Below are 16,010 nucleotides of genomic sequence, written 5' to 3' on the forward strand. Positions count from 1 at the left end.
TACCATATTCGTGCTTGACTTCCTACAAAGTGAATAAAAAATAAAAAATGGAGTTCATCACCACGATTTGAGATATCATAAATGTTTATTAGCTGATACAAAATTGAACTCCTCAAAGAAGAGATCCTTGAACCCAGGCAGTGACGATTACTCGTCAAAACCATGAACACCCGACCAATTGAACATGTCCCCCATGACATGGTTGAGAAAGGAGAATTACGGGCAAGCGAGGTTGACTTGGGCATCAAAATGTGATTTGTAGGCACCCGACAGAGACGATGGCTACGGTGGCGATGACGACGACGACGGTGGCAACGACGACAATGATGATAACGGTGATAGTGGAGGTAAGTGAAAAAAAAAAAAAAAAAAGAATGGATAACGTAGTGCTGATGGTGGCGGCGACGGAGGTAAGTGAGAAAAAAGATGATGAAGAAGATAGGAGGAAAACGTGGTGGTGGTGGCAGAGAAGGTGAAGGATGGAGAAGAAGGAGAAGAAGAGAAAAAGAGAGAGAAGGTGGTCGGAAATGGTAATGACGGAGATGGAGACGACGACGACGACGAGGACGAGGTTAGTGTAATGATGGTGGTGGTGGTAAGGAAGAAGAAGATATGAGTGGGAAAGACTTGGAGATGGAAAATATGGGTAGATTTCACTTTCCCACCCATATGGGTGGGAAAGTGAAATCCATGTTTTGGTGGACTTTTTGATTCGGGTGGAAAATAAATTTTCATTTCCATGTGCAATCAAACACTTGAAAAATGTCATTTTCCATGAAAATTGATTTTTCACCTTATTTTCTATGTGCAATCAAACATATCCTAAATTCTTCCTCAAATCTACAATTATTATTTCTAAACACAAGACTAATATCTCTCAAGAAAGAGTAGAAAAAATAGATAAAAACAAGGTTTTCCTTTGGAGAGAAGATTTACGATATTTTGGAGGGACTTGGTTAACCATTTTGTGATACTTGGGGAAGTTCAATCTTGACTTGGTAGCGGGCAATAACATTATACGTAGCATGACTTTTTTAAAGAACTACTAATACAGATGAGCATTAGGGATTATCTCATCCCATGTTCAAATTACCCTAAATCATCGATCAAGATAAATTGTTTGAAGAGAAAGAACCTAATATCTAGTTAATAGAGCTTGTTTTGGGTGCAAGCCTTTTGGCTTGCACCATTTATGGAGCGTGGAGGCGGCATTTCTTATAACTGAACACAGAAAATAGAGTGAGTGAATTTTCAGTCTCTAACATTAACCGATTTCCTTGATTTTACTTATCAGATTATGCATAAATGGTGTACTAGAATACAGATTACATGACTTGCCCAACGAATTGCATACCCCAGGGGATGATATGCTCCAAACAAATATCAAATGAATAAGAGTTGTTTGAGCAAAGATCAAATGAGGAAAAAATTTGCAGGCAAATGTGATGAATAGAAATTCTTAACTGAGGTGAAACTAATTCATAAGAGTACAAAATGATGAACCAACCATGCAAGCAGGCAGGCTTGGAAGACAATATCGTCAAGTGTGTTGTTTCAAGCTCCTCAGAAACTCTCTACCCCTTCAAGCCCAGCAGAATATGGTTTGTCCAGACAAGCTGCCTTTTTGTTTTTTATCAGTAGCCCGCGAACAATAACTCCTCATAATCTCTTCTAAATCTTCTGTTTAAGAACATGACGCAATTGGACTTTCTGGCTTTCCATCCTCGCCTCCAAAAGCTTTGCCTTCAAACTGTTCTTCTGTGTGCCCCGCGGCCATTCAATGCACCCTTTCATCCCTCTCGTTATATGTGGATTCCCCAATTCCGAGCTCCACTGACTCATCAAACTCAGGTCACCGATTCCACCTTCGCCTGACCCATGGTCCGGAGAAATAATACCCACATTAGAAATTCTACCATTTGAAAGCTTACCATTCATCCCATCAACTGAGATTATCTTGTAGTTCTCACCATTACTTGGACATGACCTCCAAAGCCTAGTTATAGATGAAGCCTTCTTCTTTGATTGCCTTGCCGATACCGAGCATAGTTCACTTATTTCACTTTTGGGCGTCTCGTGATCCACATTTTCCTCCAATTCATTTTCAATCCCAGAGAAATTACTATCTCGTCGGACTCTGTTAACAGATGGGTCACTCCCTTCGGGGGAGTAACTCGAACCCTGCTCCTCAACATGACTCACAGTTTCCCAACCACTCCCATCTTCTTCTATATCCCCATTCTGACCGATAAAACCATTTGAATATGGGTGCACAAGGTCTCCATTGCAATCATTGAACTCGGAACATGGCTCGGTCTCCCTCTCATTAGTTTCACAAGGTTGGAGATCCTCGAAAACAGAGAAGATGTCCTCTGAATTCGGTGGCTCATAAGTGAACTCCTTTATATCTTGAACATTAGCCGAGCTGGCAGCCTCTACGAGTAACTTGGCTTCTCTCATTTCCATTATGTCTGGAGTTGCACTTCTCGATCCTAGAAAAGCCTCCAAATCTGCTATAAGTTTACTCAACTGGGAATACTTCTCTTCCAGAGTCAGCTTAGCATCAACCAACTTCATCTGGACTCGTTCTTCACGCCATATCTCAGCGATCTGTAACATCTTCCTCTCATTTTCAACTTCTTCACGGATTTTCATGGATTCCCTCTTCAATGCTTCTACTTCGGCTTTGTCTTCTCCAATTTCTTTTGCAAGCTCGTCACAAACTTCTTCCATTAGTTCTCTAGCCTTTCTCTCTTTTTCATAATCTTGCATCAAACGCTTTGCTGATAACTTGGACTCGGCAAGTTCATTGATCAATTTCGAGTTAACTATTTCCATTCTATGACAATTTTTCTTTTCTCTTTTCAAGTCATCCTTGACATCATCAATTATTTCCCGGATCTTCTCATGTTCTCTTCTCCGCCATGAAGTCTTTTCTTCGGCGAGTTTCTTCAAGAAGTGCTCAAGTTTCTTCTTTGAGGACCGACTCTCGGTTTCAAGCTCAAGAATGCGTGTCCGGGCTTGCTCAAGCTCTTCTTGAAAAGCAGAAATAATAGGGGCAGTGACGATCTGTTGGTCCTTAAGAAGCTTGTGGTCATAGAACCGGTAAACGTCATCTGATGTTTTCGAGCAAACAGGGTCCCACTTTGTTGCCCCCTCCTTCGAAGAATTGGGGAAGGATAAAGAAGGTACAACCTAAACAAGATGAAAAATGGTCTAAGTTTTTGGGCAAATTAAAGGTCCTCATTGGCATGGTAACAAATTCAGGGTTTGGCAGAAAGCTTCTGAAAATGTTGGCAAAAATAGATAAAGCAGGGAAAACATTAAAAAAATGGTATAAGAATGTTTAAAAAAATATGTATTTGATCTATTAAATGATAAAAATAACACTAAAAAAATATTTAAAATAAAAATAATGTGCAACTTTTTTCAGAAAATTGTCAATTAAGTCACCTCACAATTAATTGTGTTTTTTATTTGAAAAAAAAAATCATGATTTAATAAAATAAAATAAAAATGATAAGTGTAAAAATATTATTAAAAGGAAGGAAAAGAAAAGTTTTTGTGCCACATAAGAAAAACAGGAAAAGAAAGCTTCTTCTGTTTCTCCAATCCTAATCTCGGTTCCCTCAACCCAATTCACTAGAGAACCAATGAAAACAAGGTAAAAGAACACTTCTATATGGATTATACCTTATAAAGAATTCCATTCTTTGGAGCAGAGACAGAGAGAGGGCTCTCAAAAGGATCCTTTGTTTCACTACCAAATTCTCTTTTATAACGATGACAGTTAAATGGGGCGTCTACATGCCCATCCCCGGGCTGCAATGAAAAACAAAAGCAATGGGCATAGTTGGAAAATTAAGTTCTTCAATATCCATAATTTGCAATTATGTTCTTGATTTCAAATTCAGACATCAAATCAAAACCTATACAGTTTTGTAGACGATATATAGTTTATAAAAATTCATTTTTTTCCTTAAGTCTTGAAACAAAATTGGGAGTAATCTTGAACCATATGTAAACAATGTGATACAATCTATGAAGGCATGATCAAATGCAATACCTATTATCAACATATTCCACTTAATTGAGGATTAATAAAGACTAAGAAGAGCAAACACCAAAAAACCAAACATTCTTTGCAATTTGAGTAATAAACGCTAGAAAAAAACACAGTTCTGGAAAGAAAATAGTCCAAAGTCAAGACATTTAGGGACTAATAATCTCAATTTCTTCAAATTTCCACCTTTTTCAAACCCAAACAAGATTCTTAAAAGACAATACTTAATTTAAAAAAAATGCTGATTTTGCTATCTGAAAAATCGAAATCAGACGTTGCTTGGATTACTCCTTGAAAACCCTAAAAATGAGGATCTTGACGAATCGAAAAGAACAAGGATCAGTACTAATGTGAACTTCAACACTTAAAGAATCAACTAAAGAAGCAAAATTTATCAAAACTGACCTCGAAACTACTAGAAAAGCACAAATCTTGAAATAGATTAATACCTCAAACCCTAATCGATCGGAAGACCTCTTCTGCAAAACTTGGCTCTCGATTCCACCTTCATGAACCACCGGTTTCTGATACTGCCAGAGTCCAGCGGCAAGCTTCCTAGACGAAACCGAAACATCTACATTATTCCTAACTTTCCGGCGATCTTTCCTGCCGGTTTCCGAAGCCTTATCGTCTGCAACAGATACATCTCCATCGTCAAACTTCCATCGCAAGAGAGGAGTTGCAGGTCCACTCCTCTTCCCCGGCAAAGCTCCGTCTTTTTTCAACCGGATTCCGGGGCCGGAAACCCCAGGATTTCTGATTTTCCGGCGACAAAGCTTTCGATCGTTCCTTCTTTCTTCAAGATCGGAATCCGGTGATGAATTTAGGGATTTTGATGAGAGTATCTCATTGTACCGACTCCGGCCAGAGATCTTCATTTTCTCCGGCAAGATTTCGTCGCCATAAGAGAGTTCAGTGAGAGAGAGAGATTTGTACAGAAATGCGAAGAGAAGTGGAGAACTAAACCAGGACTTTGTCGAGGGGAACGAGGCGTATATTATACGTACGATATACGATTTAGTATATATAGTTCTTGTATTTTTTACTTTTGAGAAATCTGAAAATAAAAGTGGTCAAGTGATGAAATTACTTAGAATGCCCTTTTTTCGCTGCAGTAGAGCTTCGCTGATCCTAGTGAGGTCAAGGACAATTATGTAATTTGAATCAACTTATTTGTATATTTTTGGTATAAACATCTGAGTGCATTATTGGACTGATGAGAAAAGTATCCGAGGAGAGGGCTTCACGAGGACTGTCCTTGAAAATCAACGTGTCAGTATGTTTTATTGACACGTCATCTTGTACACGGGGCTACCCGACGAAAGGGGCATGAGTTGGGGGGAAACGTGTGTGGGGCCCACTTGATTGGCAAACCAATGAAAGTGATGCTTCGGATCTAATTTGGATAATTCAAACAAACTCTGATGTATTTTAATTTAACTTCTCTGACATTTTCTAATAATAACATTGGTGATTGGTATTTTTGCACGTAAGCTTTAATGGAAAATTTTGTTGTTTAGTGTTGTGGAGGAAGAAGAGAGAAATGTGAGTTAAAAAGTATAAAAATTTGACGGAAAAAATATAAGAATTTGTAGGAAATCACCATTTAACCATAATGTAATTCTTTTTCTTATTCAAACATTTTGGTGGGACCTTAGGCTCAAAAGATTTAAATCAAACACCATTAAATCAACAATAATATCACCATTTGACCATGACGAGGTGGCTTAATGTGAATTTCAATTCCAATAAGCAATGAGAATACATAGGTTGTGTGTTCGATACCTAGTATGAGCAATATTTCCTTGGGATCACCTGCGAGGGTGCCCCATAACTTACTCGATGGGGTTATGTCGAGGCGTTGCAAGTGCCCGGGGGAGAGACCCAAATACCTTGGCTCCGGTTGTGGCTCATTTGATCCCCTTAGTCGGATGTAAGTCTGAACAATCTACATTATCATATAAATAAATAAAAATGTAAAGGGAGATGATCATAAGCTAAAGCTACTTGGACCAGTTTTTTATCTTTTTTTGGTGGGTTGAGAGTGGGAGGTAACAGACTAACTCTTGGTCCATCAGGCTTTGCCCCGACCGAACACATCAGTCATATCCAACAGGACTAATCCCTAGGCTGCATGTACCAACACAACTTGACACGTGAAGTCTGTTAAGGAGCATATATAGATTCGACATCACGACTTGGGGAGCATACAATCACTTCTTACCATCCATTTTTTTGGATCTTGGCTTTTGGGGAAATATGGATGGAATGCAATAAAACGAATATTATTTAGGAAGAAAATAACTTCAAGAATTAAATTAGTGATCAAATACCATAGAAATCTTTGCAGGATTTTTAGTTAATAACTAAATTGTTCATATAAAATGTTTTTTTCACCAAATACCAGAACTTTGGGAAGTGCTTCTTGACTCCCACAAAGAATTTCTTAGAACATCACCACCCAAAAACAGAGGTTACATTCCCGATTCTTATAGAAGTGATTCCATTGAAGGCAATTACACGAATTGAAGCCTTATTCTTTTGATTTCTTCCAATTAGACGACAAATTTTTTAGAGTGATTCACGACAGCTTTCTAACTTAAGATAATTACCCTTTTGAATCCCATATACATCTAAAGTTGTCCAAATTTACAATACCATCAAGCTACAATGTGTTACTTTTCCTCTCTTAAAAATGGTTGATTTTTTTATATATATAAAAATAATTAATTAATTAATTAAATATTATATAATATCCTTAAAAGATTAGTTAAATATTTATTATGTTTATCTGAAAATTTCTTTTTGTTTAAAAAACATCAACTAATCATAAATCCCCCTAGTGTACTAGTGAATTTAGTGTTTTATATGGGTTATAGGTTGCAACACACTGCCCACGTTGGTGGGGACATAGGCACTATGTGTGTCCTTACGCTATAATGCTTAAACGCGCCAGAGACAGGAGCGCTAGCAAGGCAATATTCTCTTATGGCCTACACTTACCGACTTACGCCCATGAATCCAGGAAACAGAGCCCAGCAGCCCCACCTTTCTAATCTATTGAACCCATAGACAAGAAATTATGCAACCATGTTTCGTGGAAGTTACCCTCTAAAAACCAAGATTTATGAAACAGACATGCCTTTGGTCTCATGGGAGTGGATCGATCTTCAGTGACACTTTTTTCTCTGTATTTCCTTGTACCACTCTTTCCATGGAGGAGCGTGCCAGGTTGGGAAAAAGAAAAAAACTAACACCTCGACCATATAAGGGATACGACCTATAGATTATATTTAAAAAAGAAAAAAAAAACATTAAAAATATATTTAAAAAAATTAGCCTAGGCTCTGAAAATGGTTGTTTAGATTTTGATTCCTCCACACAAGAATTTTCTTCTCGTATCGATGAATCAAAATTGAATTCTAAATTTTAAACGAAGGGATTTTGGTGACTCTGCAACGACGTGGTGCTCTCTCAATTGTCAAAATATGCTACAGGGTGCTACAAGAAAAAGTGCTAAGGAGGATCCGCTCCCTGGTCTCATAAGGTTGGCATGATCACAAGCAAAATATTTTGATGAGAAGATGAATTCTTCAAGTTGGAAAATAGGCTTCCTTAAAAAATATTTACCCGCGCTCTATTGCACCTATAAAAATGTTAAAAGAGAGTTGATTTTTAGAGGTGGTTGGGGTAAGGTTAAAAATGAGAAAATAACATCAAAAGTTTTTATTTTTTTATTTACCCAAATCCAGTAGGGTACATGCAATACCCCATAAACCACACATACCAAATAAGCAAGGGTAAATCCTTGTGGGTAACTCAAGACCCCTCCATTTTGGAGAGATGCCTTGGTCACTACGCCTAACAATAAACATCAGAAGACAAGAAAAACATTCTCTAGCAGGTTAGATTGAAGAAATATTTTTCTCCAATAAGAAAAAGGATTCACCAAAAACTATTGATGTTTTTTTTTTTTTTTTGCTTTGAGTTGTATTGGATTTATAGATCTTGAAAACAACCGATAAAAGTGATGTGATAACGGATAATTATATTAATTATATCAAAATTTCGAATGTATAAAGTTATAATAGATTTTATAAACTATGATTATGATACTCATACACCATATAAACACTATGTATTACATGCTTAATTTACCATCTAAAATAATAATAATAATAATAATAATAATAATAAAAAAAAATGAGATTGGGGATCCAATATTTTGATTGTATTATTAAATCGGGAAAAAAAAAAAACAATAATAATAATGGTTACATATTATTCCAAATAAAACCTTTCACTATTACACTTTTTTGGTATAAGAAGTATAAACCCTCATCACTTTTGTATGAAATTTGTCCTTATATAAATAAATCCATCAATCCTTTGAGAAATTATTCAGCTATCTGGTGTAAAAGAATAAGATCGAGAACTAGATGCACGTGGGTGGGACTAATTTTCCAGAAACAATGGCTTTGACGTTCGAACATGCGGATGTTGCAGGTCCATCTTTCCCAATATACTTCAAGTTGATATCAGAAAGCTTCACACCCTCGCATGGAACACCTTTGCTACACGAGAGATTGATGGCAAGCTTGGATGCGGAGGTGCCTTTAATGTTTTTGAAGCTCACATTGCTGATCTTAACGCGTGAAGGAGGCTAGATATTAACAATAAGAGAAATCACCAAACCAATGAAATTAATGGGATTACATTTTCATGTAACTATACAAAATCTAAAAAATATAGTGATTACTAATATTTAATAGCAATCTTTACAACCATATTTCTTTCATAAATGTCCTTAAAAAGTATTCTTATTTTGCATTTTAATGATAAAAAGTATGGGTTTTGTTACTACTGCTCGATATATAATTTTGTAAATATAATCAAATTTAAAATTTAATTATAAAAAATATTTTTTTTTGGTAAAAGAAAAAATATGAATATTTTTTAAAAGATTTTTATAAAAGAAACATGGTTGTGGAGATTGATAACGTCCCATTGAAAGTTTGGATGCTATAAAATCCCTTAAAAAATATGGTTTAGAATGAATCAATTTAAGTACCTTTCGTTTGCACGAATCATAAGGGCAATATTCTTGATCTATAATGATTGGGTTCCTCACATTGTTCATAGTAACATCCTCAAATGTGAAATTGGAAGCAATCCCAATAGAAGAATCAGGCCAGGTCTTGATCCTAAGGCCATTCTCGGTTCCCTTTAAGGCACAATTCTTCACAGTTACTCCAAACACAGCTTCTTCCTTCTTGGACTTGCCAAGGCTACCCACACTGATACCATGGCCTGGTCCACAAAAAACTTGGGATATAGAAATGTCGTTGCTTCCTGGACCCAACGAAATGCAGTCATCACCTGTGCCTATCATCGTACGAAATATCTTGACTCCAGTTGAACGTCCAATGTGGATTCCATCCGTGTTGGGGCTGTTTCTAGGTGCAGAGATTTTAAGGGAATTTAGTTCCAAATTCTTGCTCCCCAAAATATTAATGTGGAAGAACTTGCTATTGATTGAAGATATGTCACGGATTATTGAATCGGTGACGAAGTTGAATCTTATAGACTGTAGCCAAGAGAAATGCAATAGATCAAATTCGTGTTAGTAGTCCTTACTCCTTATGAAGGTCACAATAAACTTTACTCTGAACGGTACCAATGGGTTAGACATTGTTGAGATATATATTTTGAATATAATTGGTGTTGATTATTTGGAATGTATCTACATTATGTGAAAAAAAAAAAAAAGAATTACTTAAAATAAAAGTCAATATGAGATTTCATAGAATTTTGGATCATTAATCATGCCAACCCATTTGTGTTAAGGGCATTCTTAATTTACAAATCATTAATACAATTTGTCATTGTTTGAAATCTCATATTGACTTTTCTAAAAATAAAAAATCTCTTAGAGGAATGTTAACCTCTGATGCTTCATGGCATGTTCGTACCCTTTGAAATTTTGGTTTTCTAGAAAATCTTTCAAAATGTATTAATTATTTTATCTTTTATTGCAAAATATATAGATGTATATTTTGGTCCTTATGTAGTAAATATTAAAATATATATTTAAAAAAAAAATTCATGTGAGTTTTTTTGGATAATTTAATGAATAATAAATGCATTTCAAATGTATATCTAGGCATATTTGTAAGAAAACTCACAATTGGAAGTTTACACCTTACACCCTCTTTAGAACATCGGTTGTGAGACCAAGCTAAAGCTCCTTGTCCATCAAACGTCCCCCCTCCTGACATCATCAATCCATTGATGTAATCAAAGGTAATCCAACTATCTGATGTGAGATCATCAACAGGCGCTTTAACCACCCCTTTAAGCAGAAACGCAATTCCACTACCCTTGCATGGACCTACGAAAGTTACTGGCCCAGCTAGGTACGCCCCCTCAGGAATTACAATGCTACCCTTTCCATTCCATGCACAAGCTTCCTTCCAAGCTCTCATAAATGCCTACAATAGAGTGCCCAAAAAAAACCCTAATTAGATGACACATATTTAACATAAGGGGAGTGTATCATTGCAAGAAAAAAATTAAAAAATTTTCTAGAATTTTTTTTTTTTTTCGGGAAAGTAGTTGTGAAATGATGAGTTTTCTCAAAAAAAATATTTAACTGTCTTCGTGGGTTGGGTGGGAGAATATTTTTCTACAAAGAAATGAAAATCATTTTCTGAAAGAAAAAAAATGACATTTTCTTGAAAATGGGCAATCTTTCATTTACAAATCACACCGATTTTCCCACTCAATCATACAAACTCGAAGATTATTAATTAGGGTGAATTACCATTTTGTGAGCTGAAAATGAATTATTTACGATTCCGGCTAACTGTTTATTTTAATTACCAAAATGTGAATAATCACATTTTCGTTAAAAAAAAAAAGTTCAGAATGATAACAAATTTGACGGTTTTAAAGGGACTATTTCCAAATAATCACTTTAAAATCCGCCGAATTCGTTATTGTTCACGTTTTGATAATTAAAATGAACAGTGAGCCAGAATTGTAAATTCAAAAGTTAATCACTTTTTCCTAAATATCCCTATTAATTATTTCAAACTATGTATCTTATTGAATCCTACCTTAGCGTTATCGGTCTTGGCATCGGCAACTGCACCATAGTCCATCACATTGAAAATTCCTGAAATGGAAGAAACATTTACAACCCATGCAAATAGAAAAATAAACATACAAAGCAGATCTACTCTTGAACCCATTTTCGTCCTCTTTGAATATTGATTCGATTTTTCTTATTTTGAGTTTAATTGTACTAAAATCATGTCTTCTCCCATTTATTTATATATGTTAGTAAAGAAAGCTAATAACAACGAGAAAATCAACTCCTTTGCCTTGGGTTCTCTAACCAATTGGATGCTTCAACACGTTGTATTAAGTGTTGTATGTTCCAAGTATAATGAGATTTAACATCATCTCCCTTACTTTAAGGTTGTTTTATTTTTGCAACGCCTACCTTTTTCTTACAAAGTCTTCTATTTCTCGTTTCTGTTCTAACTTCCAACTCCTGCATTCTAACTAATTCTGTCGATAGTTAGTTGACGGTTCTCAATATATCCCTTTTTAGGGCTTTCGATGGAGTGGACCATACCCGAGAATCCGATCCGTTCTGATCAGACAATTTCGGGTCTGGATTGCAAATTTGGGTTTTGATTTGGAACTAATCCAACAGGTGTCGAATTGGGTCAACCTGATCCGAACCCAATCCATTGGCAGGCCTACCCATCTCAAAGGACTATCAATGGATTGGGTGGGGGTAGACCCAATGATCCAACCTGATAGTTTGGGAATGCATCTAGTTGTTTGGTCCATTTGATTGGACATATGGCCCAATCGAATGTTTTATATATGAATGTATTAGCTATGGAAAATTTATTTGAGTCCTGATAATATGACTCGCTTGGTGCATACTCAATCGACTCCATGACGTGGACAAGTTCAGGAATCATGTATCTATACACCTCAAGATACACTTTATAAAAATGGGTGTTGAGTTTAGTCCTACATTGGATACAAAGTGTATTTTCTCTCTCTTTTAAGATTCTGGCTTTTCCACTCATTGCCAATTGGTTTTGAGTTGGACCCTAAATTTATCATGTTATTAGAGTAGGCCTTTCTCTTTTTCATGTCATCACTCAATTCATATCTCCACGTGCTTTGACTCAATCCAGGCCACACATGTGGGGGCATGTAGAGTTTAATCCCACCTCAGAAAAGAAATTGTCTTTTCTCTCTCCTTATAAGATCATGGGTCTTTCCACCCATTGCCAATTGATTTTGAGTTGGACCCCCCAATTTATCAATGGGAAGTGCAATCGTGCCGTATCCTGAGGAGTAACAATCTATGATTCCCAAACTTGTCAACGTCATGGAGTCGATTGAGTATGCCATCTTGTGAGTCATATTATCACAGCTCAAATCATTTTGATAAAATATAAGAAAGTTCTAGTCTCCAACAATTTCTGTCTTCCAATTGAAATTGTTCTAACAAAATATAGAGCTCACTCGACAATCATACCGGTTAGATCTAACCCAATTAAAACATACTTTGGATCTTCAATCTCCAACATGCTGGCATGTTTGAGGCCATGCAAGTCGTGTCTTCGCCCAGGTCTATTGGTTCCTAGCCATCTACTGGTTGTGATCATAGTGAAAAATATATATGCGATTTTATGAAAATATTGCAATTAAATCACAATTTTAAATGTTGTCGATCTTGGGTCTTGTCGGGTGTTGGGATAAATGTTATCCTCGCCCCTGCTTCTCGAAAGGGTCTGCCAAAGCTTGTTCGATGATTAAATCATGATTTTTTTCAAAAAGCCGCAATGCTTTTAAAAAAATCTTCCATTTTTCAAAAAATTACAATTAATCATGATTTAATCAACAATTCTTTTAAGAAAAAAAATCAAAGATTATGTTTTTAGTATTTTTTAACTGGTATTTATTTTTATTTTTTAATTTATCACATAAAACTCTCTATTGTTGAAATATTACTAAAGAGTCGTGCTTGAGTGACCTCAAGCTGGAACCTCATATATCACACTTCTTGACGTGAAAGTGGATATGAATCATAGATGCTTTTTCACTCGTATCTAATGAAAGCATCTAAGGTTCCCATACACTTTCACGTCAAGAAGTGCAATATGAGGTTCCAGCCTGAGGTAACTACAGCGTTATGACTTCATCACTATCGTTGTAATCAATGATGGAGTCAAAATTTTCTTTTCTTTTTTTCTTGAGGCCAGAGGTACTATAATTAATTGGTAAGGTTGAAGAGCTTGAAGATTACTGGTTTTAGAGAGAAATTTCAAGGATGGTTAGAAGTTGAAGAAAAATAGTATTTAAGTCATTTCTCATCAGTCCATAAGAGAGGACCTCTCAATGGGGCAATGTTATCCTTTTAAAAAATATAGGGTATCTCACACTACTTTAAAATTGGAAAATTCAACAAAACAATTTGAGGGCAGGTCCATGAATTTTAGAAATCGAAGTTTAACGGGTTAAGGTTGTTGAAATTTTTTATGTACCCCAGATTTGACGACTTAGAGCTATCGAATTTCTCTCATCCTCCATTAATTTGATGATTTCGGCCTGTTGAACAAAAAAAAATTATGCTGAATATGGGTTTTTTTCCCGTTGTATCAAATATTTACTAAAACGTGTACATGCCCCTTTGATTTCTGACTTCTCCAATAGATTAATGAAAAATGACCTCGTCATCTTCAACCTAAAACTCAAATCCCTTTGATTCCTCTTCCCAAAACCAGTCATCCTCAATCTTGGGTAAAAAAATTTACCCTAATTTTCAATATGAAGATTAATCTAAATTAAACTTCAAAAATTAAAAAACATGCTAGGATTTTTGAAGTAGAAGATAAGAGACTTTAAGGTAGAAAATTTTAAGATTTTATACAAGTGATATAGCCGCTGATGTTCAAAACTATAGATTGAAGATGAGTATATATAGTTCAAAATTATTTTAAAGTAGAGGTTGAAGAACTTAAAGATAATTGTTTTAGAAAGAAAAATTAAGGGGTTTTTTTGTTTGTTATAAATTGAAAATGGGGGTACTCAGCTTATATTTGTTAGTCTAGAAAAGAAGAATAAGATCAAAGACTATAGAGTTGTAATTTTCTGACTCGATTTTCTTCACTTGGTCTATATTCGACTAATGTGGCAAGGGCACAAAATCATAGATTGTTTTCTTTGGGATACACAAGGAAAAAAGATCTATGATTTTGTTACCTTGCCACGTCAGTTGAGTACAAACCGAGTGAAAAAAAAAAACAAGTCAGAAAATCATTAGCCAAGGTTATATTTTGTGTCAGTGTTTGGTCGTTTGTGTTTTAGCTCATAGACCATGATCTTGTCCAATGATCGGATTGTATATGGGCTTCTCCCAGTCCATAGACCATGATCTTGTCCAAGGATTAGTTTCGGGCACATGCAACACCTACACATCATGACCAACGTGCATCAACCTCTTATCCGTCCAAAATTGCCATTGAGCCAACCCCTTGGGGTTCACAAGATCCAATCTATCCTTGAGGGTTAGGTGGGTTGCTTTTATTTGTTTCGGCAAACAAATAATATATGAGTTTCTATTAAACACACCAAACCATATGTATCCAACCTTCACTTTCTTAAGGTCAGTGTGTTGTAAGTAAAAGTTGGTGTGCCAATAGATTTTATCAATAATATTTGTGAACACAAATTGCCTCAGACAGACAGTCCAACAAAATTGCTCTAAGACCTTATGTTGGAAAAATTATCATTTGAAATCAAATGGGGAAAATAACTCTTTAACAAAGTCTAGGTGAATTTTGATGGCTGGTCCATCGACTGTGCTTAGGTTTTAAGTGTGAGGTCGGCCAAGGGTCCTCTATGTCTTGGTTACGTACGTAGGGTGGACCAGTCTTCCATTGACATATTGCATTGAAAAATTAACAAACCTTGTCATCCCAACATTGAGGACCTAATGATTTTTAGATCAATATTTTTATTTAACGATAGAATCTCTCTATTTTAATATATTAAATGATGTGGAAGTAAAAAAACAATAGGATTTTTAAGAACAAACACGAAGATTTTCATGAAATAAGTTAATTACGTTCATATTCCAAAGTCTATCTTCCATCGGTTGTTAATTCTCCATGATTGCGCAGGAATTATCTTTGAAAATATTATTTGTGATTAATGATCCACGATTGTTAATAACTCGGTCCCATAGTGTGTTAATGGTTTTTGTTTGCTTGGTAGGTCTTCTCAACCTCCATGATTTTGTATATTATTTATTATTTTAATTAAATGTTTTTATATTTATCCAAATAAAATAGAATAATATTTATATTGACTACTTTGCGGAACAAATATTTTACTTGACAGAAGCCTACCAAGACCATGAAAATTGATTGATTATTGATTAAAATAATGAACATAGTTAATCTAATCAAATGAGGATATTCCAGGTTTTGCTTTCATATAAAAGTTTGATTTTTTGGGTTTGCTTACTATAATAATAATTCCGTATGGAATTATTTATTATTTTAAGGGTCTCTTAAATCAGAAAATTTTACCAAATCAAATCTAACAAATGGCAAATCACTTGGCACCAAGTGAATCAAATCCAACCATATGATTGGACAAAGTTCACAACTTAATAGTAGATGTTTGACCCTGGTTTGATGGTTGATCGAATTCTTGATTTGGATTGACCGATTTTCTCTAAGGATTTTACTTTCAATCGAAATGCTTTTATGGAATCATTTCTACACGAATTGTGATTTTGAAAATAAATCTTTGGTGACAACAATCGGGGCGTGCTTCTCAGGTATTAAAGAACTTGCAAAAGTTGTTAAGCATCTAATAAAAATGAGTCGTGCTGGAGTGTCATTAA

At 35.4% G+C, this 16,010-nt stretch overlaps 2 protein-coding genes across 3 annotated transcripts; both read right to left on the reverse strand.

Annotated features, from left to right (window-relative positions):
* Positions 1–1,363: 1,363 nt before the first annotated feature.
* On the reverse strand, positions 1,364–5,065 carry LOC147387231 (uncharacterized). Of its 2 annotated transcripts, XM_086421125.1 has the most exons (3): positions 4,513–5,065; positions 3,694–3,822; positions 1,364–3,195 (listed from the first exon to the last, which is right to left on the reverse strand). In XM_086421125.1, exons 1-3 carry the CDS (start codon positions 4,939–4,941, stop codon positions 1,672–1,674), a joined length of 2,082 nt encoding a protein of 693 aa, XP_086277251.1. In that variant the 5' UTR covers positions 4,942–5,065; the 3' UTR covers positions 1,364–1,671. The 2 variants fall into 2 exon arrangements, with proteins under 2 accessions (XP_086277251.1, XP_086277252.1); XM_086421126.1 differs by lacking the exon at positions 3,694–3,822.
* Positions 5,066–8,280: 3,215 nt separating this feature from the next.
* On the reverse strand, positions 8,281–11,351 carry LOC147387232 (exopolygalacturonase-like). Its single transcript, XM_086421231.1, has 4 exons — positions 11,182–11,351; positions 10,249–10,554; positions 9,135–9,650; positions 8,281–8,726 (listed from the first exon to the last, which is right to left on the reverse strand). The coding sequence occupies exons 1-4, from the start codon at positions 11,314–11,316 to the stop codon at positions 8,499–8,501; spliced, it is 1,185 nt and encodes a 394-aa protein (XP_086277357.1). The 5' UTR covers positions 11,317–11,351; the 3' UTR covers positions 8,281–8,498.
* Between the last annotated feature and the right edge of the window lie 4,659 nt (positions 11,352–16,010).

The sequence above is a fragment of the Akebia trifoliata genome, chromosome 13, assembly GCF_017979445.1.
Source record: "Akebia trifoliata isolate Shusen 1 chromosome 13, ASM1797944v1, whole genome shotgun sequence".
Classification (NCBI taxonomy): Eukaryota; Viridiplantae; Streptophyta; class Magnoliopsida; order Ranunculales; family Lardizabalaceae; genus Akebia; species Akebia trifoliata.

Coding starts and splice junctions, on each gene's coding strand:
- LOC147387232 (XM_086421231.1), bottom strand. CDS start 11,316: ATGGGTTCAAGAGTAGATCTGCTTTGTATGTTTATTTTTCTATTTGCA. Junction 10,555..11,181: donor CCAAGACCGATAACGCTAAG/GTAGGATTCAAT, acceptor ACTCTATTGTAG/GCATTTATGAGAGCTTGGAA. Junction 8,727..9,134: donor ATGATTCGTGCAAACGAAAG/GTACTTAAATTG, acceptor GTTAATATCTAG/CCTCCTTCACGCGTTAAGAT.
- LOC147387231 (XM_086421125.1), bottom strand. CDS start 4,941: ATGAAGATCTCTGGCCGGAGTCGGTACAATGAGATACTCTCATCAAAA. Junction 3,823..4,512: donor CCGATCGATTAGGGTTTGAG/GTATTAATCTAT, acceptor TTTTCATTGCAG/CCCGGGGATGGGCATGTAGA. Junction 3,196..3,693: donor AGAATGGAATTCTTTATAAG/GTATAATCCATA, acceptor CATCTTGTTTAG/GTTGTACCTTCTTTATCCTT.